Source organism: Drosophila serrata, unplaced genomic scaffold, assembly GCF_035046125.1.
Source record: "Drosophila serrata isolate PLE 108 unplaced genomic scaffold, ASM3504612v1 contig_240, whole genome shotgun sequence".
Lineage (NCBI taxonomy): Eukaryota > Metazoa > Arthropoda > Insecta > Diptera > Drosophilidae > Drosophila > Drosophila serrata.
In genome coordinates, this window is record NW_028257138.1 from 10,547,204 (window position 1) to 10,571,025 (window position 23,822).

The 23,822-nt window shown below is 34.7% G+C and overlaps 1 protein-coding gene across 3 annotated transcripts in view; it reads right to left on the reverse strand.

Moving 5' to 3' along the window:
• Positions 1 to 23,822, reverse strand: part of dachs (unconventional myosin-IXb-like dachs) — a 72,522-nt gene that overhangs the window by 8,501 nt on the left and 40,199 nt on the right. Inside the window, exon 1 of one of the 3 annotated variants that reach the window (XM_086831376.1) lies at positions 975 to 2,007. The exons of the other annotated variants lie outside the window; for them this stretch is intronic. Within the exon in view, the coding sequence (XP_086687502.1) occupies positions 975 to 1,065 (91 nt within the window). The 5' untranslated portion in view covers positions 1,066 to 2,007. Of the gene's footprint in view, positions 1 to 974; positions 2,008 to 23,822 lie in introns of those variants that run through there. 3 annotated transcript variants of the gene reach the window in all.

Genomic DNA, 23,822 nt, shown 5'->3' on the forward strand with positions numbered 1-23,822 from the left:
TCTTATGGTAATGACAAGTGAGTCGAGAACCAATCAACTGCCAGCGGTGACTTCTGATCCCAGGAAGGAGATCGAAACAGCTTATAAACCAATAATAAACATTTCTTGTTTGGAGCTTAATGAAGCACTAAAATTGTTTATTATGGTTGAAAGCTTCTATAAAATGAATATATTGTTACATGGCAATATAAATGAAACAGAAAGCAGTGTATTATTCATATGAAACAAAATAACTAAGCCACATTCAAATCAATTTTAATTGATAAACGAGAAAATGGTCGACTTATTGATTTTAGTTTTAATGATACTCTGCTTAATATTTGTTATAAAAAACATTTATTTATAATATAAATATTCTTTATTCTTTAAATCGATATTTTCAGATTACAATTTCTAAGACAAATCAAAGTTTAAAAATCTCATAGCTCAGTAAAAAATGCTTTAATTTCAATTCGGAAAGCGTTATAATGTTAGTTTTTATTAGTTAAATAAGACCGCATACTCAATTTAAAATTTTAGAAAATTAAAATGTTTGACAATTTTTGAAAATTTTAATGATGTAACCCCTTATTGATTTTTTGCAAAAATGTAAGAAATTGTTAAATTTTTTTTTCAACCCAACATGGCTAGATTGATTCAGCTGTTAATGCTGATCAAGAATATATATGCTTTATAGGCTCGGAAATGACTCCTTCACATCATAACAAGCTGCTGTCTAAAATTATAATACCCTGTCAGGTTATAAAAATATAGCTAAAATCGACAGTTTTTAAGGAATATCAATCCCTGTTATGATTTTACATCCTTTCTTAACATTTTATTGAATTTGTATAATCGACGTGTGCCTGCTGCCAAGCCAAATCAAAAGACTTAGGCAACGAACTTCTTGCCGCACTCGCCTGACGCGAGTCACAGAGCAGCCGCAAAAAAAAAAGAAACCCGTTGAAATTCCTGGGGGATAATGTCTCACTTACCCTGCAGCTTCTTCTCCGTCTCCCAAAATTTTTGCAATTCGGTAAAGTATTTATCCAGTATGAAGACTTTTGACAGGCCCAATGTGGCCATCGTTGTTGTACATTTGTGAGGCGACTTTGCGACCACAACGACTCGAGTAACTTTTCTTATTTGAATAATAATCCCGTATCCGCCGTATCCGTCTCCGTCTCCGTGTCCGTGAGCAGGCTCTCACTGAACCACACACACACACACACACTTTACACACACACACACGCACTTGGGGGAAACAGGTTTTCAGTTTTCCGCACAGGCTCTCTGTATCTGTATCTGTATCTATGGCATACAAACCGAACCCGAACGCGAACCCGTACCCGAATATCTATAGCTACATGCAGCTGCAACAAGTGAAGCGGCCGCACAGCACACCAAATACAACGAGGGAAAAAAAATAATACTTAAAAAAAATATAAGCAAACAAGCAAAAAGAATGCAGAAGGGCGAGCAGCAGCACACCAAATCTCAGCGAGCCTTCTTGGCCTGGCCGGCGGCTCTCCTCGGCATCCGCCAGATACTTTGGTTCTGGATCCTCCTCTCCTCCTCTCCTCCTCCTCCTCCTCCTTCGCCTCTTGCTTTTCTTATTTCTTATTTCTGATTATTGTTGTGCTTTTTTTTCGCTCCTCTCGCGGGCGCGCTTATTTTCTCGTTTTGTGCAGACTTTTTTTTTCGTCTTTTTCGGTCGCTTGTTTTTTTTGAAAAACGAGTTTCCAACTTCAACTCCAGCTCCCAGGTTTACAGTGTAGACATGCGCTTAGATACCCGTCGAAGGTACCCCGAACCCGTCTCCGTGCCACACAGCAGCGGTGTCTAGATTGATTCGCTGCTGGCTTCTTTGAACTATTTCGCTTTGGCCAACCGGTGACCTCTTGGCGCGATTAATTATAAACTTAATTGGGTTTTTCTTTATGGTTTCTATTCACTCCACAAATCGAATTTGCTTTTTAAGGCGACGGCGAGCAACGATGCGAACATTTGCAACTTCAGACGCAGACTGTTGGCTTCACCTGGAAAGGTAAGCCCACCGCTCCGATTGATCTTTGGGCTGCTCTCGCTCTCCACGCTCTCTTCTGCTGTGCAGTTAGGTTTTCCGCCAGGTAAAAGGCTCTGGCCACTCTCTCAGTTGCTCAAATATGAGGTCAAGTGTTGGGCGCTCTCTCGTTCTCTCTCTCTCTCTTAGCTGGTCGCGTGTTAATTAGTGTTGATTGTTTATTGTTTATTGTTTGTTGTTTGCAGTTTTGTTATTCATGCTGCATTTCACATTTCCCACAGCGGCAACAATTGCTTTGTTGCAGTTTCCGAAGAGCTGCAGCAAGGTGGCAGAAGGTAGACCAGGTGGGGAAATGCCATTAACTGGTGTCCAAGAGTATGCTTCAAGAGGTTATATCTTTCAAAAAATACATTTCCCACTAGATTTGAACTGGAGGCATACTTTTGGTATCCTTTTCCATTGATTGTAAATCGATAAGGATTGAAATGTATGTTTCTCAATGCAAGTATTCAAATTCAAATTTATATTCCATCATCCTATTCTAATATTTAAACATAGAATTTAAATAAATTCCAAATAAATATTAAAATATTCCTACTTTATAATTATCAAAACCCTTTGAATAAATTTATAAATTTAGATAAGTAGAGCGGTAGGTCATCCGTTTCTATTTGTGATCTCTCTTAAAATTGTTAATTTGCATTTAGCTTCAATTTATTAACTCCGATTAAATATATATATATTTTTAAAGAAACAATGTGTGTGATGCTGTGTGTTAAACTAGCTTCAACTGTTATGAAAAGGTTGAAGACTTTGGTAAAACGGCTTAACATGTTGTGTAAAAAATGGAATCAGGTTTCCTTATAGTTTTTTAAAGGTCTTGTGACGATTATTTCGTGAAAAAACACTTGCCTTCATGACTACGCATCCAACTCAATCTGTTTCAGTCTCGGAAAATGTCATAGAAGGCAGAAAATGGCTGGAAAACCTAATTACTCCTAGCCTTAAGTAGCAGAGCCAACGTTATGAACATAATGTCGAGTAGAAGTCAAAGTAAATTACTAAAAACCGTGTAGAGTCCGTTTCAACCTGTAGATACAAATATGTGTGTGATCTTTACTTTCTACGGGCTTTAGGTTCATGATTCAAATTAATTTATGTATATATTTTATTTACACATTATATTATACCAGCTATTACAACCTTCCAGGGAATCATACTGCTTAATATCAATAATTATTACTTGTATATTCTCTGCAGCATTGTAAGTTATTTTAATTTTAGTCAAAAGATTTATTAACCCAATAAAAATTAACAAACGAAAAGTTACCAACTTGAATTTAATGCATTTTTTGCTTAGTTATGAGATTTGTACTCTTTCGTTTGTCGCAAAAATTGGTATAAAAAATGGTTGTAAATATTTAAATTTTAATACCCATTTGGGGGTTTGATAATTTAAGTCAGAAGTTTGCAGCGCAGAAAAGGAGTATGCAGATTTATAAACCCATTAAAAAATTTCATTAGAAAGCTTTCCGAATTAAATTCAATGCATTTTTGGCTTAGTTATGAGATTTTTACCCTTTGGTTTGTCGCAAAAATTGGTATAAAAAATGGTTGTAAATATTTAAATTTTAATACCCATTTGGGGGTATGATAATTTTGGTCAGAAGTTTGCAGCGCAGATAAGGAGTATGCAGATTTATAAACCCACTAAAAATTATCATTGGAAAGCTATCCGAATTAAAATTAATGCATTTTTGGCTTAGTTATGAGATTTTTACTCTTTGGTTTATCGCAAAAATTGGTATAAAAAATGGTTGTAAATATTTAAATCTTAATACCCATTTGGGGGTTTGATAATTTTAGTCAGAAGTTTGCAGCGCAAAAAAGTAGTATGCAGATTTATAAACCCATTAAAAAATTTCATTAGAAAGCTTTCCGAATTAAATTCAATGCATTTTTGGCTTAGTTATGTGATTTTTACCCTTCGATTTGTCATATAAAATTGTTTTAAATATTTAAATTTAAATACCAATTTGAGGGTATTATAATTTCAGTCGGAAGCTTAAAATGATGTGAATGATGTGATGTAATTTCCGAGCCTATAAATCATATATATTCTTGATCAGCATTAACAGCTGAATCGATTAGGCCATGTCCGGTTGAAAATAAAATTTTTAGAAATTTTTCAATTTTTGAAAAAATGATAAGGGGTTACATCATTAAAATGTTCAAAAATTGGCTAAATTTTAACATTTTAAATTGAGTATGCAGATTGATTAGCCTAATAAAAACTAACATAGGACAGGTTTCCGAATTGAATTTAATGCATTTTTGGCTTAGTTGTGAGATTTTTACCCTTTGGTTTGTCGCAAAAATTGGTATAAAAAATGGTTGTAAATATTTAAATTTTAATACCCATTTGGGGGTTTGATAATTTTAGTCAGAAGTCTGCAGCGCAAAAAAGTAGTATGCAGATTTATAAACCCATTAAAAAAATTTCATTAGAAAGCTTTCCGAATTAAATTCAATGCATTTTTGGCTTAGTTATGAGATTTTTACTCTTTGGTTTATCGCAAAAATTGGTATAAAAAATGGTTGTAAATATTTAAATTTTAATACCTATTTGGGGGTTTGATAATTTTAGTCAGAAGTTTGCAGCGCAAAAAAGTAGTATGCAGATTTATAAACCCACTAAAAATTATCATTGGAAAGCTATCCGAATTAAAATTAATGCATTTTTGGCTTAGTTATGAGATTTTTACTCTTTGGTTTATCGCAAAAATTGGTATAAAAAATGGTTGTAAATATTTAAATCTTAATACCCATTTGGGGGTTTGATAATTTTAGTCAGAAGTTTGCAGCGCAAAAAAGTAGTATGCAGATTTATAAACCCATTAAAAAATTTCATTAGAAAGCTTTCCGAATTAAATTCAATGCATTTTTGGCTTAGTTATGTGATTTTTACCCTTCGATTTGTCATATAAAATTGTTTTAAATATTTAAATTTAAATACCAATTTGAGGGTATTATAATTTCAGTCGGAAGCTTAAAATGATGTGAATGATGTGATGTAATTTCCGAGCCTATAAATCATATATATTCTTGATCAGCATTAACAGCTGAATCGATTAGGCCATGTCCGGTTGAAAATAAAATTTTTAGAAATTTTTCAATTTTTGAAAAAATGATAAGGGGTTACATCATTAAAATGTTCAAAAATTGGCTAAATTTTAACATTTTAAATTGAGTATGCAGATTGATTAGCCTAATAAAAACTAACATAGGACAGGTTTCCGAATTGAATTTAATGCATTTTTGGCTTAGTTGTGAGATTTTTACCCTTTGGTTTGTCGCAAAAATTGGTATAAAAAATGGTTGTAAATATTTAAATTTTAATACCCATTTGGGGGTTTGATAATTTTAGTCAGAAGTCTGCAGCGCAAAAAAGTAGTATGCAGATTTATAAACCCATTAAAAAAATTTCATTAGAAAGCTTTCCGAATTAAATTCAATGCATTTTTGGCTTAGTTATGTGATTTTTACCCTTCGATTTGTCATATAAAATTGTTTTAAATATTTAAATTTAAATACCAATTTGAGGGTATTATAATTTCAGTCGGAAGCTTAAAATGATGTGAATGATGTGATGTAATTTCCGAGCCTATAAATCATATATATTCTTGATCAGCATTAACAGCTGAATCGATTAGGACATGTCCGGTTGAAAATAAAATTTTTAGAAATTTTTCAATTTTTGAAAAAATGATAAGGGGTTACATCATTAAAATGTTCAAAAATTGGCTAAATTTTAACATTTTAAATTGAGTATGCAGATTGATTAGCCTAATAAAAACTAACATAGGACAGGTTTCCGAATTGAATTTAATGCATTTTTGGCTTAGTTGTGAGATTTTTACCCTTTGGTTTGTCGCAAAAATTGGTATAAAAAATGGTTGTAAATATTTAAATTTTAATACCCATTTGGGGGTTTGATAATTTTAGTCAGAAGTTTGCAGCGCAAAAAAGTAGTATGCAGATTTATAAACCCATTAAAAAATTTCATTAGAAAGCTTTCCGAATTAAATTCAATGCATTTTTGGCTTAGTTATGAGATTTTTACTCTTTGGTTTATCGCAAAAATTGGTATAAAAAATGGTTGTAAATATTTAAATTTTAATACCTATTTGGGGTTTTGATAATTTTAGTCAGAAGTTTGCAGCGCAAAAAAGTAGTATGCAGATTTATAAACCCATTAAAAAATTTCATTAGAAAGCTTTCCGAATTAAATTCAATGCATTTTTGGCTTAGTTGTGAGATTTTTACCCTTTGGTTTGTCGCAAAAATTGGTATAAAAAATGGTTGTAAATATTTAAATTTTAATACCCATTTGGGGGTTTGATAATTTTAGTCAGAAGTTTGCAGCGCAAAAAAGTAGTATGCAGATTTATAAACCCATTAAAAAATTTCATTAGAAAGCTTTCCGATATAAATTCAATGCATTTTTGGCTTAGTTATGAGATTTTTACCCTTCGATTTGTCATATAAAATTGTTTTACATATTTAAATTTAAATACCAATTTGAGGGTATTATAATTTCAGTCGGAAGCTTAAAATGATGTGAAGGAGTAATTTCCGAGCCTATAAATCATATATATTCTTGATCAGCATTAACAGCTGAATCGATTAGGCCATGTCCGGTTGAAAATAAAATTTTTAGAAATTTTTCAATTTTTGAAAAAATGATAAGGGGTTACATCATTAAAATGTTCAAAAATTGGCTAAATTTTAACATTTTAAATTGAGTATGCAGATTGATTAGCCTAATAAAAACTAACATAGGACAGGTTTCCGAATTGAATTTAAGGCATTTTTGGCTTAGTTGTGAGATTTTTACCCTTTGGTTTGTCGCAAAAATTGGTATAAAAAATGGTTGTAAATATTTAAATTTTAATACCCATTTGGGGGTTTGATAATTTTAGTCAGAAGTTTGCAGCGCAAAAAAAGTAGTATGCAGATTTATAAACCCATTAAAAAATTTCATTAGAAAGCTTTCCGAATTAAATTCAATGCATTTTTGGCTTAGTTATGAGATTTTTACTCTTTGGTTTATCGCAAAAATTGGTATAAAAAATGGTTGTAAATATTTAAATTTTAATACCTATTTGGGGGTTTGATAATTTTAGTCAGAAGTTTGCAGCGCAGAAAAGGAGTATGCAAATTTATAAACCCATTAAAAAATTTCATTAGAAAGCTTTCCGAATTAAATTCAATGCATTTTTGGCTTAGTTATGAGATTTTTACTCTTTGGTTTATCGCAAAAATTGGTATAAAAAATGGTTGTAAATATTTAAATTTTAATACCTATTTGGGGGTTTGATAATTTAAGTCAGAAGTTTGCAGCGCAAAAAAGTAGTATGCAGATTTATAAACCCACTGAAAATTATCATTGGAAAGCTTTCCGAATTAAAATTAATGCATTTTTGGCTTAGTTATGAGATTTTTACCCTTCGATTTGTCATATAAAATTGTTTTAAATATTTAAATTTAAATACCAATTTGAGGGTATTATAATTTCAGTCGGAAGCTTAAAATGATGTGAAGGAGTAATTTCCGAGCCTATAAATCATATATATTCTTGATCAGCATTAACAGCTGAATCGATTAGGCCATGTCCGGTTGAAAATAAAATTTTTAGAAATTTTTCAATTTTTGAAAAAATGATAAGGGGTTACATCATTAAAATGTTCAAAAATTGGCTAAATTTTAACATTTTAAATTGAGTATGCAGATTGATTAGCCTAATAAAAACTAACATAGGACAGGTTTCCGAATTGAATTTAAGGCATTTTTGGCTTAGTTGTGAGATTTTTACCCTTTGGTTTGTCGCAAAAATTGGTATAAAAAATGGTTGTAAATATTTAAATTTTAATACCCCTTTGGGGGTTTGATAATTTTAGTCAGAAGTTTGCAGCGCAAAAAAAGTAGTATGCAGATTTATAAACCCATTAAAAAATTTCATTAGAAAGCTTTCCGAATTAAATTCAATGCATTTTTGGCTTAGTTATGAGATTTTTACTCTTTGGTTTATCGCAAAAATTGGTATAAAAAATGGTTGTAAATATTTAAATTTTAATACCTATTTGGGGGTTTGATAATTTTAGTCAGAAGTTTGCAGCGCAAAAAAGTAGTATGCAGATTTATAAACCCACTGAAAATTATCATTGGAAAGCTTTCCGAATTAAAATTAATGCATTTTTGGCTTAGTTATGAGATTTTTACCCTTCGATTTGTCATATAAAATTGTTTTAAATATTTAAATTTAAATACCAATTTGAGGGTATTATAATTTCAGTCGGAAGCTTAAAATGATGTGAAGGAGTAATTTCCGAGCCTATAAATCATATATATTCTTGATCAGCATTAACAGCTGAATCGATTAGGCCATGTCCGGTTGAAAATAAAATTTTTAGAAATTTTTCAATTTTTGAAAAAATGATAAGGGGTTAGTTACATCATTAAAATGTTCAAAAATTGGCTAAATTTTAACATTTTAAATTGAGTATGCAGATTGATTAGCCTAATAAAAACTAACATAGGACAGGTTTCCGAATTGAATTTAAGGCATTTTTGGCTTAGTTGTGAGATTTTTACCCTTTGGTTTGTCGCAAAAATTGGTATAAAAAATGGTTGTAAATATTTAAATTTTAATACCCATTTGGGGGTTTGATAATTTTAGTCAGAAGTTTGCAGCGCAAAAAAAGTAGTATGCAGATTTATAAACCCATTAAAAAATTTCATTAGAAAGCTTTCCGAATTAAATTCAATGCATTTTTGGCTTAGTTATGAGATTTTTACTCTTTGGTTTATCGCAAAAATTGGTATAAAAAATGGTTGTAAATATTTAAATTTTAATACCTATTTGGGGGTTTGATAATTTTAGTCAGAAGTTTGCAGCGCAGAAAAGGAGTATGCAAATTTATAAACCCACTAAAAATTATCATTGGAAAGCTTTCCGAATTAAATTCAATGCATTTTTGGCTTAGTTATGAGATTTTTACCCTTCGATTTGTCATATAAAATTGTTTTAAATATTTAAATTTAAATACCAATTTGAGGGTATTATAATTTCAGTCGGAAGCTTAAAATGATGTGAAGGAGTAATTTCCGAGCCTATAAATCATATATATTCTTGATCAGCATTAACAGCTGAATCGATTAGGCCATGTCCGGTTGAAAATAAAATTTTTAGAAATTTTTCAAAAAATTGGCTAAATTTTAACATTTTAAATTGAGTATGCAGATTGATTAGCCTAATAAAAACTAACATAGGACAGGTTTCCGAATTGAATTTAAGGCATTTTTGGCTTAGTTGTGAGATTTTTACCCTTTGGTTTGTCGCAAAAATTGGTATAAAAAATGGTTGTAAATATTTAAATTTTAATACCCATTTGGGGGTTTGATAATTTTAGTCAGAAGTTTGCAGCGCAAAAAAGTAGTATGCAGATTTATAAACCCATTAAAAAATTTCATTAGAAAGCTTTCCGAATTAAATTCAATGCATTTTTGGCTTAGTTATGAGATTTTTACTCTTTGGTTTATCGCAAAAATTGGTATAAAAAATGGTTGTAAATATTTAAATTTTAATACCTATTTGGGGGTTTGATAATTTTAGTCAGAAGTTTGCAGCGCAAAAAAGTAGTATGCAGATTTATAAACCCACTGAAAATTATCATTGGAAAGCTTTCCGAATTAAAATTAATGCATTTTTGGCTTAGTTATGAGATTTTTACCCTTCGATTTGTCATATAAAATTGTTTTAAATATTTAAATTTAAATACCAATTTGAGGGTATTATAATTTCAGTCGGAAGCTTAAAATGATGTGAAGGAGTAATTTCCGAGCCTATAAATCATATATATTCTTGATCAGCATTAACAGCTGAATCGATTAGGCCATGTCCGGTTGAAAATAAAATTTTTAGAAATTTTTCAATTTTTGAAAAAATGATAAGGGGTTACATCATTAAAATGTTCAAAAATTGGCTAAATTTTAACATTTTAAATTGAGTATGCAGATTGATTAGCCTAATAAAAACTAACATAGGACAGGTTTCCGAATTGAATTTAAGGCATTTTTGGCTTAGTTGTGAGATTTTTACCCTTTGGTTTGTCGCAAAAATTGGTATAAAAAATGGTTGTAAATATTTAAATTTTAATACCCATTTGGGGGTTTGATAATTTTAGTCAGAAGTTTGCAGCGCAAAAAAAGTAGTATGCAGATTTATAAACCCATTAAAAAATTTCATTAGAAAGCTTTCCGAATTAAATTCAATGCATTTTTGGCTTAGTTATGAGATTTTTACTCTTTGGTTTATCGCAAAAATTGGTATAAAAAATGGTTGTAAATATTTAAATTTTAATACCTATTTGGGGGTTTGATAATTTTAGTCAGAAGTTTGCAGCGCAAAAAAGTAGTATGCAGATTTATAAACCCATTAAAAAAATTTCATTGGAAAGCTTTCCGAATTAAATTCAATGCATTTTTGGCTTAGTTATGAGATTTTTACCCTTCGATTTGTCATATAAAATTGTTTTAAATATTTAAATTTAAATACCAATTTGAGGGTATTATAATTTCAGTCGGAAGCTTAAAATGATGTGAAGGAGTAATTTCCGAGCCTATAAATCATATATAAGTTAACTAAGTTAACCGGGCGACGGCAATGACCGATCGTCCGAAAGCTCGCTCCGGCCAAATTGCTGACCCAGCGTCTGGCCGGAAGCTCGTGCATAGCCGGCAAGCACTGCCCATTGGAGTGGCCGCTATGAATATCACTTTTGTTAGTTCTTAAGTTCAGTTCTGTTTTGACACTTATGAAATAAAGAGCCATCGCTCTCTTACTGTAACTCCGACGATCCGTCGTTAAGCATTTATTATTACAAATCTGACTGAGTCCTTAGGCCAGCAGATAAAGAGGGACAGTTATCCCTCCAACATAATCATCCTAACTAAATATTCTACGGCCAGCCGGCTAGAAGACACCAAAGGGCCTCTCGCCCCGACCTTACATCTCCAGGAATAATCCGTGGCGGAATTGAAATTGTCGACGACGAATCATTACCGCCCAACATTATATTAATTGGCGCCCAACATTTAGAAGTACCCACAATTACAAATTGGGGAAACATGTAAGTGAGCACCTCTTACTTTATACTTTCCTTTCTGCATTAGAGTAGCTTGAAACCTAATGAAATAAATCGCTGCCAGAATAACTTCTGCAGCTCCACCTTAATATATTTGTGTTAACTTTATTATAAATAAAGATTAATTAACCCATAATTTGTTTGACAATTAAATGGTGAATTATATTTGCTACAATAATATTTGTTCTGTGCTGTCTGTGTATTGTTTGCATTTTTTTGCCAAAAATAGGTACGGATATTAGATATTTCAGCCTAAGCGCTAGGCCGCCGCTAACGAACAAATTAGTTGTGAATTTATTTAAAATTATTTTTCACTATATATCGGCGGTTAATTCTGCCGTTTGGATATTCATAAATTGTGAATTTATTTATTTTATTCATTGTGTCTTTTTACTTAGACCCTAAATTCTTAGTATTTGCCTCGCAATACATTTTTTTCTATTGCCCCCACTCCACTGCTGGGAACCCGATACTGCTGCATATGCATTTGTGTGGCAAATTGTCGTTATTTGTTTCTTTGTTTCTCATAGCGGAGGCTCAGTCCCCGCATACCCCTGACCCTATCGCTGCTTGACAGGGCACCGACTCGATTTGACGAGCTCAGAAACTTTGTTGCCAAAGCGGCGGCTCCGTCCCCGCACACCCCTGGCCATGACAATTGCCTTCATGGGCAGAATAGCTTGAGCAAGCATTCCCCTACCAGTGCGATTTAGCTTGGCCACATATGAGCTCCCCATTCCAACAGTACCGGGAAAATAAACCATACGCTAGTGACTCAGAGTCTGATAGTGAAGGGCCCCGGCGTACTAACCCCACAGTAGGAATTATGGACGCAGATCAGCTTAAGGTTATAATTCAGGCAGCGGTTAACCAGGCCTTGGCGGAAAGGGTCAACAAAGAACGGGAATTGCGCCAAGCCATAGAGCAGTTGGCCGCACAAGTGGCAGCGGTGCAAGTCGCACCCACACAAGAGGCTCCTAAAATAAAGGTTTACGAGCCCATTGATATCAAAGGCAATGTTCAATGCAACGAGCCTTTAGATGCCGTGAAATGCCTGCCTGAATTTACGGGGGCACAAGAGACATACGTCTCTTGGCGGCAAGCGGCAGTAGCCGCATATTATATTTTTAGAAATTATGTTAATAGCTCACGCCATTATCAGGCAGTAGTTATAATTAGGAGTAAAATTAGGGGCCCTGCCGATGCAGTGCTATCCTCGTTCGGCACTATATTGAATTTTGATGCGATTATTGACCGCCTCGATTTCACATATAGTGACAAACGACAGATTCACGTCATCGAGCAGGAGATGGGTACCCTCAGACAGGGAAGCCTCACGCTCCTGCAGTACTATGACGAGGTCGAGAAAAAACTCACCTTGCTCACTAATAAGGCAACTATGTCGTACGAAGCATCGGCGGCAAGAGTTTTATGCGAAAAATTCCGGGACGATGCGCTCCGCGTTTTTATTTCGGGCCTCAAGCGCAGCCTCTCCGATGTCCTCTTCTCGGCAAAGCCGAAGGACATGCCAACTGCCTTGGCGTTGGCTCAAGAAGTGGAATCAAACCACGAGAGGTACACCTTCGCGGCATCGTTCGCAAAGAGCCTGGAGGATAGGGACAAGAAACAAGTTCCAAAGGCGCAAGATCGCCAGCAAACGCCCTATCAAGGGCACTCCCAAGTGAGTGCGGGCAAAAACCCGCACTTCACCAAACAACACCAGGCCCAGGTGCACTCCGCTCCGAGCAGCGACAGGCGTCGTGAAAACACGCCAGAGCCCATGGATGTTGACCCTTCAATGTCTAGGATGCTCAAGCCATCGCAAGCGCCGGCCTATCAAAACAGAAAGCCGGCCGGATCCGATCGATCTGGCCCGCACAAAAGGCAGAGAGTAAACCACATTACTCAGGGCCCAAATGAACCCGAAGGTTACACCGCCGCAGCTTCAAGCGCGGCACAGGAAATAAGTGACGATGCTGTCCACGAATACGATTCGGACGCAATTAATTTTTTAGGGGAAAATCCCTGCTACCCGTCATCAGACGAAGAGTAGCGGGGGTGGAGATGAGACTTTTAATAGATACGGGCGCGGCAAAAAATTTCATCCGTCCGTACGAGGGGTTGAAAGGCGTCCGCCCGGTAGAATCGCCATTCACGATACATTCGATCCATGGCGTCACCAATATCACCAAAAAGTGCTACGTTTCCCTATTTAACTTGAAGGCCACGTTCTTCATTTTACCAGATTTGTCCTCCTTTGATGCCATAATTGGACTTGACCTGTTAAAACAGGCAGGGGCATCGCTTTGTCTAGCTTCCGGCCACCTCAAATGGGGCTCTGAAGTAGAGAAGTTGGAATTCCAATCGTGTCCCGACGTCAATTTTACTAACATTGATTGCTCGGACGCGCCGCCTCTAGTTAGAGAGGCCTTTACCAAAATGCTTGGCGAACGAAAGAAAGCCTTTGCAAATCCCAACGAGGCCCTGCCTTACAACACGTCGGTGGTAGCTACCATCAGGACAGTAAGCGAGGAGCCCATTTATGCCAAGCTTTACCCATACCCAATGGGAGCTGCAGATTTCGTCAACAGCGAAATCCAAGAGCTGCTGAAAAATGGCATTATACAAAAGTCAAAGTCCCCCTACAATAACCCAATATGGGTAGTAGACAAGAAGGGCACTGACGAAGCGGGCAACCGCAAAATGCGACTCGTGTTGGACTTTCGCAAATTGAACGAGAGGACGATACCCGATCGCTACCCCATGCCAAATATCTCTATGATACTAGGGAATTTAGGCAAAGCCAAATACTTCACGACACTTGATCTGAAGTCAGGCTACCACCAGATCACTCTGGCGGAGCGCGACCGCGAAAAAACTTCCTTTTCCGTTAACGGAGGAAAATACGAATTTCGTCGGCTTCCATTTGGTTTGAAGAATGCTGCCAGCATCTTCCAAAGAACCATCGACGACATACTGCGAGAGCAGATTGGCAAATTTTGCTATGTCTATGTCGATGATGTCATCGTTTTCTCAGAAGACGAAAACGCCCACATACGGCATGTGGATTGGGTTCTAAAGAGCCTGCACGACGCCAACATGAGGGTGTCAGCACAAAAATCGCGTTTCTTTAAAAAGAGCGTTAGTTTTTTGGGATTCATTGTCACTAATAAAGGTGCCACAACAGACCCAGAAAAAACCAAGGCCATACAGGAATTCCCCGAACCAAAAAATGTATTCGAGGTGAGATCGTTCCTTGGCCTGGCTAGCTATTACCGATGCTTTATCAAAGATTTCGCATCAATAGCTAGGCCCATATCCGAAATACTTAAAGGGGAGCATGGAAGTGTCAGTAGGCACAGATCCAAGAATATCCAGGTGCAATTTAGCGAGCAGCAACGGCTTGCTTTCCATAAGTTGCGTAACATTCTGGCTTCAGAGGATGTCATCCTCAGCTATCCCGACTACAAGAAGGCGTTCGATCTAACGACGGATGCCTCGGCATATGGCATCGGCGCAGTACTATCCCAAGAGGGAAGACCCATTACTATGATATCTAGGACCCTAAAGGACCGAGAGGTAAACTACGCTACTAACGAGCGTGAACTGTTAGCCATAGTTTGGGCACTGGCCAAATTACGCCATTATTTATATGCAGTAAGAGATATAAATATCTATACTGATCACCAACCGTTGACATTCGCAGTATCGGAATCCAATCCGAATGCGAAAATCAAACGATGGAAAGCCCGCATCGACGAGTCCGGCGCCAAAATGTTTTACAAGCCCGGAAAAGAAAACCTCGTTGCGGATGCCCTCTCAAGACAGCAACTTAACGTTCTGGGAGAGGAAGAAGCTTTTTCCAGCGCAGCCACAATCCACAGTGAGCTGTCGCTTACCCACACAATCGAAACTACGGATAAGCCCCTGAATTGCTTTCAAAACCAGATAACTCTGGAGGAGGCACGCTTTCCGTCGAAACGCAGCTTCGTACTCTTTGGAAACAAGAGACGACATAGCATCGACTTTACTTGCAAAGAGTCATTGCTCGATGAGCTCGCAGATATCATCGTTCCTAAAGGCGTAAACGCCATTCATTGCGACTTGCATACGCTGGCAATGATACAGGACGAATTGGTTCGGCAATTCCCAGCCACCAAGTTTTGGCACTGCAAAAACCGAGTGACGGATATTTTTGCAGTTGCTGAGAGGCGAGAAGTCCTCACCGTTGAGCACAACAGGGCTCACAGATCGGCCCAAGAAAATGTGAAGCAGGTACTCTCCGAATACTACTTCCCAAAAATGGCTAAGCTAGCGACCGAAATCGTCGCTAATTGTAGGACATGCGCTAGGGCGAAATATGACAGGCACCCCAAAAAGCATGAGCTTGGCGAAACACCGCTCCCATCTCATGTAGGAGAAATGCTACACATAGACATTTTCTCCACGGACAAGAAATATTTCCTCACGTGCATTGACAAATTCTCGAAATTTGCCATAGTCCAACCAATTCCCTCTAGAACCATAGAGGACCTAAAACCGGCATTACTACTGCTGATGAATGTTTTCCCCAAAGCCAAGGTCATATATTGCGACAACGAACCCTCGTTAAACTCGCACACCATTTTGACCATGCTGGAAAACCATTTCGGCGTTAGCGTTTCAAACGCACCGCCCCTCCACAGTGTCTCAAACGGACAGGTGGAGCGCTTCCACAGCACTCTGGTGGAACTCGCCAGATGCCTTAAAATTGATAAAGGCATCAGTGACACCGTCGAGCTAATTTTACTGGCCACAGCCAGGTATAATAAATCCATCCATTCGGTCATCGACAAGAGGCCAGCTGACGTGATTCAAACACAGTCAGAAGAACCACTGTATGAGGTTCGGGATAGGATTAAGATCGCCCAAGATAAGCTCAGGAATAGGGAAAATGCTTCCCGACAGAACAGGGTGTTCGAAGTTGGCGAAAAAGTCCTAGTAAAATCCAACAGGCGACTAGGCAACAAACTCTCTCCATTGTGTGAAGAGAAAGTTGTGGAAGCGGACATGGGGACCACGGTCCTCATTAAGGGGAGGGTGGTCCACAAGGACAACCTTAGGTAGACGAAGCGTGGTCATGTTGACTTGATTCGTCTGATAATTTTTTACCACCTTTTTTTCATATTTTTATTCCTAGCCACTTGGCATAAGGTTTTTTATTTTTATTTTTTATTTGTCATTATCATTACTTTTGCTTAAGCTTTCCGTGCTTTATTTTTATATGTTGGTGGTGGGCTTCTTGAATTTTGCAAAACACTACAATAAATCCGAAAATTCCAACTCATTAATGCAAACAATAGACAGGTCAATATTAACAGTAGAGTACAGGAACAAATAAATAACATTACCATCACTGTCAATCAAATTCTGAGGTCGGCTAAAGAATCCCAAATTGATTCGGGACACCTATACGAGATGTTATTGTCTCGGAATAGGATGATTACAATGGAGCTGCAAAATTTATTGCTTGCAATAGCGCTCGCCAAAGTCAATGTAGTTAGCCCTAGCATATTAGATCATGCAGACCTGGAAAGTATGTGGATAGAGGAGCCCACAGATACCCCCATCAAAGATATATTGTCCGTTTCGTCCGTTAAAGTTTTACAATCCAATAACATTATTCATTTCATTATCAAGTTTCCTAAAATTAAGTCAGCCTGCGTTAAGATTACAATTTTTCCCGTGTCACATCACGACACAATGCTCAGACTGGAGGACAAGGTCATAACGGATTGCGACGGAGAGATCCACACGGTAAAAAACTGCTCCGTGTCATCAGGGGCCACATTTTGCCAACTGGCGCTGAGAAGATCTTGCGCCCAGGAACTCCACGCAGGAGGGATTGCGCACTGCGACATTCAACATAGCGACCTGCATCCCATCACCTATGTGGATGAGGGAATCCTCATAATAAACGATCGCCCGGCTCGTGTGAGTGTGGACAATGGCACTTACGTCCACTTACAAGGAACACACCTTATCACCTTCATCGAGAGTGCCACGGTTAACGAAACCCGATATATCAATCATGATATGGCCCAGAAGAGGGCACCAGGAGTAGCCAGCTCACCTTCCCTGAACATTTCTCTAGAGCACGATATACTAAGCCTCCCATACCTTCACCGCTTGAGTGAACGTAACCTGGAGCACATCAAGAGATTTGGGGAAGACATCAACAACTACCGCTCGCACCAGATTGTGCTAGTCGCGGGAGCAGTTTGCTGCGCGTTGATTTGTATCGGCCTCACTTATCGGCGAGTCACCCAGGCCAGGAGATCCACGGCCCAACTAAAGGAAGTGATTGCCCAAATAGGGTCGGCCGAGGGCGGCCTTAATCTTGAGGGGGGAGTAGTTAACTAAGTTAACCGGGCGACGGCAATGACCGATCGTCCGAAAGCTCGCTCCGGCCAAATTGCTGACCCAGCGTCTGGCCGGAAGCTCGTGCATAGCCGGCAAGCACTGCCCATTGGAGTGGCCGCTATGAATATCACTTTTGTTAGTTCTTAAGTTCAGTTCTGTTTTGACACTTATGAAATAAAGAGCCATCGCTCTCTTACTGTAACTCCGACGATCCGTCGTTAAGCATTTATTATTACAAATCTGACTGAGTCCTTAGGCCAGCAGATAAAGAGGGACAGTTATCCCTCCAACATAATCATCCTAACTAAATATTCTACGGCCAGCCGGCTAGAAGACACCAAAGGGCCTCTCGCCCCGACCTTACATCTCCAGGAATAATCCGTGGCGGAATTGAAATTGTCGACGACGAATCATTACCGCCCAACATTATATTAATTTATATTCTTGATCAGCATTAACAGCTGAATCGATTAGGCCATGTCCGGTTGAAAATAAAATTTTTAGAAATTTTTCAATTTTTGAAAAAATGATAAGGGGTTACATCATTAAAATGTTCAAAAATTGGCTAAATTTTAACATTTTAAATTGAGTATGCAGATTGATTAGCCTAATAAAAACTAACATAGGACAGGTTTCCGAATTAAATTCAATGCATTTTTGGCTTAGTTATGAGATTTTTACTCTTTGGTTTATCGCAAAAATTGGTATAAAAAATGGTTGTAAATATTTAAATTTTAATACCTATTTGGGGGTTTGATAATTTTAGTCAGAAGTTTGCAGCGCAAAAAAGTAGTATGCAGATTTATAAACCCATTAAAAAAATTTCATTAGAAAGCTTTCCGAATTAAATTCAATGCATTTTTGGCTTAGTTATGAGATTTTTACCCCTCGATTTGTCATATAAAATTGTTTTAAATATTTAAATTTAAATACCAATTTGAGGGTATTATAATTTCAGTCGGAAGCTTAAAATGATGTGAAGGAGTAATTTCCGAGCCTATAAATCATATATATTCTTGATCAGCATTAACAGCTGAATCGATTAGGCCATGTCCAGTTGAAAATAAAATTTTTAGAAATTTTTAAATTTTTGAAAAAATGATAAGGGGTTAAAATGTTCAAAAATTGGCTAAATTTTAACATTTTAAATTGAGTATGCAGATTGATTAGCCTAATAAAAACTAACATAGGACAGGTTTCCGAATTGAATTTAATGCATTTTTGGCTTAGTTGTGAGATTTTTACCCTTTGGTTTGTCGCAAAAATTGGTATAAAAAATGGTTGTAAATATTTAAATTTTAATACCCATTTGGGGGTTTGATAATTTTAGTCAGAAGTTTGCAGCGCAAAAAAGTAGTATGCAGATTTATAAACCCATTAAAAAATTTCATTAGAAAGCTTTCCGAATTAAATTCAATGCATTTTTGGCTTAGTTATGAGATTTTTACTCTTTGGTTTATCGCAAAAATTGGTATAAAAAATGGTTGTAAATATTTAAATTTTAATACCTATTTGGGGGTTTGATAATTTTAGTCAGAAGTTTGCAGCGCAAAAAAGTAGTATGCAGATTTATAAACCCACTAAAAATTATCATTGGAAAGCTATCCGAATTAAAATTAATGCATTTTTGGCTTAGTTATGAGATTTTTACTCTTTGGTTTATCGCAAAAATTGGTATAAAAAATGGTTGTAAATATTTAAATTTTAATACCTATTTGGGGGTTTGATAATTTTAGTCAGAAGTTTGCAGCGCAAAAAAGTAGTATGCAGATTTATAAACCCATTAAAAAATTTCATTAGAAAGCTTTCCGAATTAAATTCAATGCATTTTTGGCTTAGTTATGAGATTTTTACCCTTCGATTTGTCATATAAAATTGTTTTAAATATTTAAATTTAAATACCAATTTGAGGGTATTATAATTTCAGTCGGAAGCTTAAAATGATGTGAAGGAGTAATTTCCGAGCCTATAAATCATATATATTCTTGATCAGCATTAACAGCTGAATCGATTAGGCCATGTCCGGTTGAAAATAAAATTTTTAGAAATTTTTCAATTTTTGAAAAAATGATAAGGGGTTACATCATTAAAATGTTCAAAAATTGGCTAAATTTTAACATTTTAAATTGAGTATGCAGATTGATTAGCCTAATAAAAACTAACATAGGACAGGTTTCCGAATTGAATTTAATGCATTTTTGGCTTAGTTGTGAGATTTTTACCCTTTGGTTTGTCGCAAAAATTGGTATAAAAAATGGTTGTAAATATTTAAATTTTAATACCCATTTGGGGGTTTGATAATTTTAGTCAGAAGTTTGCAGCGCAAAAAAGTAGTATGCAGATTTATAAACCCATTAAAAAATTTCATTAGAAAGCTTTCCGAATTAAATTCAATGCATTTTTGGCTTAGTTATGAGATTTTTACTCTTTGGTTTATCGCAAAAATTGGTATAAAAAATGGTTGTAAATATTTAAATTTTAATACCTATTTGGGGGTTTGATAATTTTAGTCAGAAGTTTGCAGCGCAGAAAAGGAGTATGCAAATTTATAAACCCACTAAAAATTATCATTGGAAAGCTTTCCGAATTAAATTCAATGCATTTTTGGCTTAGTTATGAGATTTTTACCCTTCGATTTGTCATATAAAATTGTTTTAAATATTTAAATTTAAATACCAATTTGAGGGTATTATAATTTCAGTCGGAAGCTTAAAATGATGTGAAGGAGTAATTTCCGAGCCTATAAATCATATATATTCTTGATCAGCATTAACAGCTGAATCGATTAGGCCATGTCCGGTTGAAAATAAAATTTTTAGAAATTTTTCAATTTTTGAAAAAATGATAAGGGGTTACATCATTAAAATGTTCAAAAATTGGCTAAATTTTAACATTTTAAATTGAGTATGCAGATTGATTAGCCTAATAAAAACTAACATAGGACAGGTTTCCGAATTAAATTCAATGCATTTTTGGCTTAGTTATGAGATTTTTACTCTTTGGTTTATCGCAAAAATTGGTATAAAAAATGGTTGTAAATATTTAAATTTTAATACCTATTTGGGGGTTTGATAATTTTAGTCAGAAGTTTGCAGCGCAAAAAAGTAGTATGCAGATTTATAAACCCATTAAAAAATTTCATTAGAAAGCTTTCCGAATTAAATTCAATGCATTTTTGGCTTAGTTATGAGATTTTTACTCTTTGGTTTATCGCAAAAATTGGTATAAAAAATGGTTGTAAATATTTAAATTTTAATACCTATTTGGGGGTTTGATAATTTTAGTCAGAAGTTTGCAGCGCAGAAAAGGAGTATGCAAATTTATAAACCCACTAAAAATTATCATTGGAAAGCTTTCCGAATTAAATTCAATGCATTTTTGGCTTAGTTATGAGATTTTTACCCCTCGATTTGTCATATAAAATTGTTTTAAATATTTAAATTTAAATACCAATTTGAGGGTATTATAATTTCAGTCGGAAGCTTAAAATGATGTGAAGGAGTAATTTCCGAGCCTATAAATCATATATATTCTTGATCAGCATTAACAGCTGAATCGATTAGGCCATGTCCAGTTGAAAATAAAATTTTTAGAAATTTTTAAATTTTTGAAAAAATGATAAGGGGTTAAAATGTTCAAAAATTGGCTAAATTTTAACATTTTAAATTGAGTATGCAGATTGATTAGCCTAATAAAAACTAACATAGGACAGGTTTCCGAATTGAATTTAATGCATTTTTGGCTTAGTTGTGAGATTTTTACCCTTTGGTTTGTCGCAAAAATTGGTATAAAAAATGGTTGTAAATATTTAAATTTTAATACCCATTTGGGGGTTTGATAATTTTAGTCAGAAGTTTGCAGCGCAAAAAAGTAGTATGCAGATTTATAAACCCATTAAAAAATTTCATTAGAAAGCTTTCCGAATTAAATTCAATGCATTTTTGGCTTAGTTATGAGATTTTTACTCTTTGGTTTATCGCAAAAATTGGTATAAAAAATGGTTGTAAATATTTAAATTTTAATACCTATTTGGGGGTTTGATAATTTTAGTCAGAAGTTTGCAGCGCAAAAAAGTAGTATGCAGATTTATAAACCCATTAAAAAATTTCATTAGAAAGCTTTCCGAATTAAATTCAATGCATTTTTGGCTTAGTTATGAGATTTTTACCCTTCGATTTGTCATATAACATTGTTTTAAATATTTAAATTTAAATACCAATTTGAGGGTATTATAATTTCAGTCGGAAGCTTAAAATGATGTGAAGGAGTAATTTCCGAGCCTATAAATCATATATATTCTTGATCAGCATTAACAGCTGAATCGATTAGGCCATGTCCAGTTGAAAATAAAATTTTTAGAAATTTTTAAATTTTTGAAAAAATGATAAGGGGTTACATCATTAAAATGTTCAAAAATTGGCTAAATTTTAACATTTTAAATTGAGTATGCAGATTGATTAGCCTAATAAAAACTAACATAGGACAGGTTTCCGAATTGAATTTAATGCATTTTTGGCTTAGTTGTGAGATTTTTACCCTTTGGTTTGTCGCAAAAATTGGTATAAAAAATGGTTGTAAATATTTAAATTTTAATACCCATTTGGGGGTTTGATAATTTTAGTCAGAAGTTTGCAGCGCAAAAAAATAGTATGCAGATTTATAAACCCATTAAAAAATTTCATTAGAAAGCTTTCCGAATTAAATTCAATGCATTTTTGGCTTAGTTATGAGATTTTTACTCTTTGGTTTATCGCAAAAATTGGTATAAAAAATGGTTGTAAATATTTAAATTTTAATACCTATTTGGGGGTTTGATAATTTTAGTCAGAAGTTTGCAGCGCAAAAAAGTAGTATGCAGATTTATAAACCCACTAAAAATTATCATTGGAAAGCTATCCGAATTAAAATTAATGCATTTTTGGCTTAGTTATGAGATTTTTACCCTTTGGTTTATCGCAAAAATTGGTATAAAAAATGGTTGTAAATATTTAAATTTTAATACCTATTTGGGGGTTTGATAATTTTAGTCAGAAGTTTGCAGCAAAAAAAAGTAGTATGCAGATTTATAAACCCATTAAAAAATTTCATTAGAAAGCTTTCCGAATTAAATTCAATGCATTTTTGGCTTAGTTATGAGATTTTTACCCTTCGATTTGTCATATAAAATTGTTTTAAATATTTAAATTTAAATACCAATTTGAGGGTATTATAATTTCAGTCGGAAGCTTAAAATGATGTGAAGGAGTAATTTCCGAGCCTATAAATCATATATATTCTTGATCAGCATTAACAGCTGAATCGATTAGGCCATGTCCGGTTGAAAATAAAATTTTTAGAAATTTTTCAATTTTTGAAAAAATGATAAGGGGTTACATCATTAAAATGTTCAAAAATTGGCTAAATTTTAACATTTTAAATTGAGTATGCAGATTGATTAGCCTAATAAAAACTAACATAGGACAGGTTTCCGAATTGAATTTAATGCATTTTTGGCTTAGTTGTGAGATTTTTACCCTTTGGTTTGTCGCAAAAATTGGTATAAAAAATGGTTGTAAATATTTAAATTTTAATACCCATTTGGGGGTTTGATAATTTTAGTCAGAAGTTTGCAGCGCAAAAAAATAGTATGCAGATTTATAAACCCATTAAAAAATTTCATTAGAAAGCTTTCCGAATTAAATTCAATGCATTTTTGGCTTAGTTGTGAGATTTTTACCCTTTGGTTTGTCGCAAAAATTGGTATAAAAAATGGTTGTAAATATTTAAATTTTAATACCCATTTGGGGGTTTGATAATTTTAGTCAGAAGTTTGCAGCGCAAAAAAGTAGTATGCAGATTTATAAACCCACTAAAAATTATCATTGGAAAGCTATCCGAATTAAAATTAATGCATTTTTGGCTTAGTTATGAGATTTTTACTCTTTGGTTTATCGCAAAAATTGGTATAAAAAATGGTTGTAAATATTTAAATTTTAATACCTATTTGGGGGTTTGATAATTTTAGTCAGAAGTTTGCAGCGCAAAAAAGTAGTATGCAGATTTATAAACCCATTAAAAAATTTCATTAGAAAGCTTTCCGAATTAAATTCAATGCATTTTTGGCTTAGTTATGAGATTTTTACCCTTCGATTTGTCATATAAAATTGTTTTACATATTTAAATTTAAATACCAATTTGAGGGTATTATAATTTCAGTCGGAAGCTTAAAATGA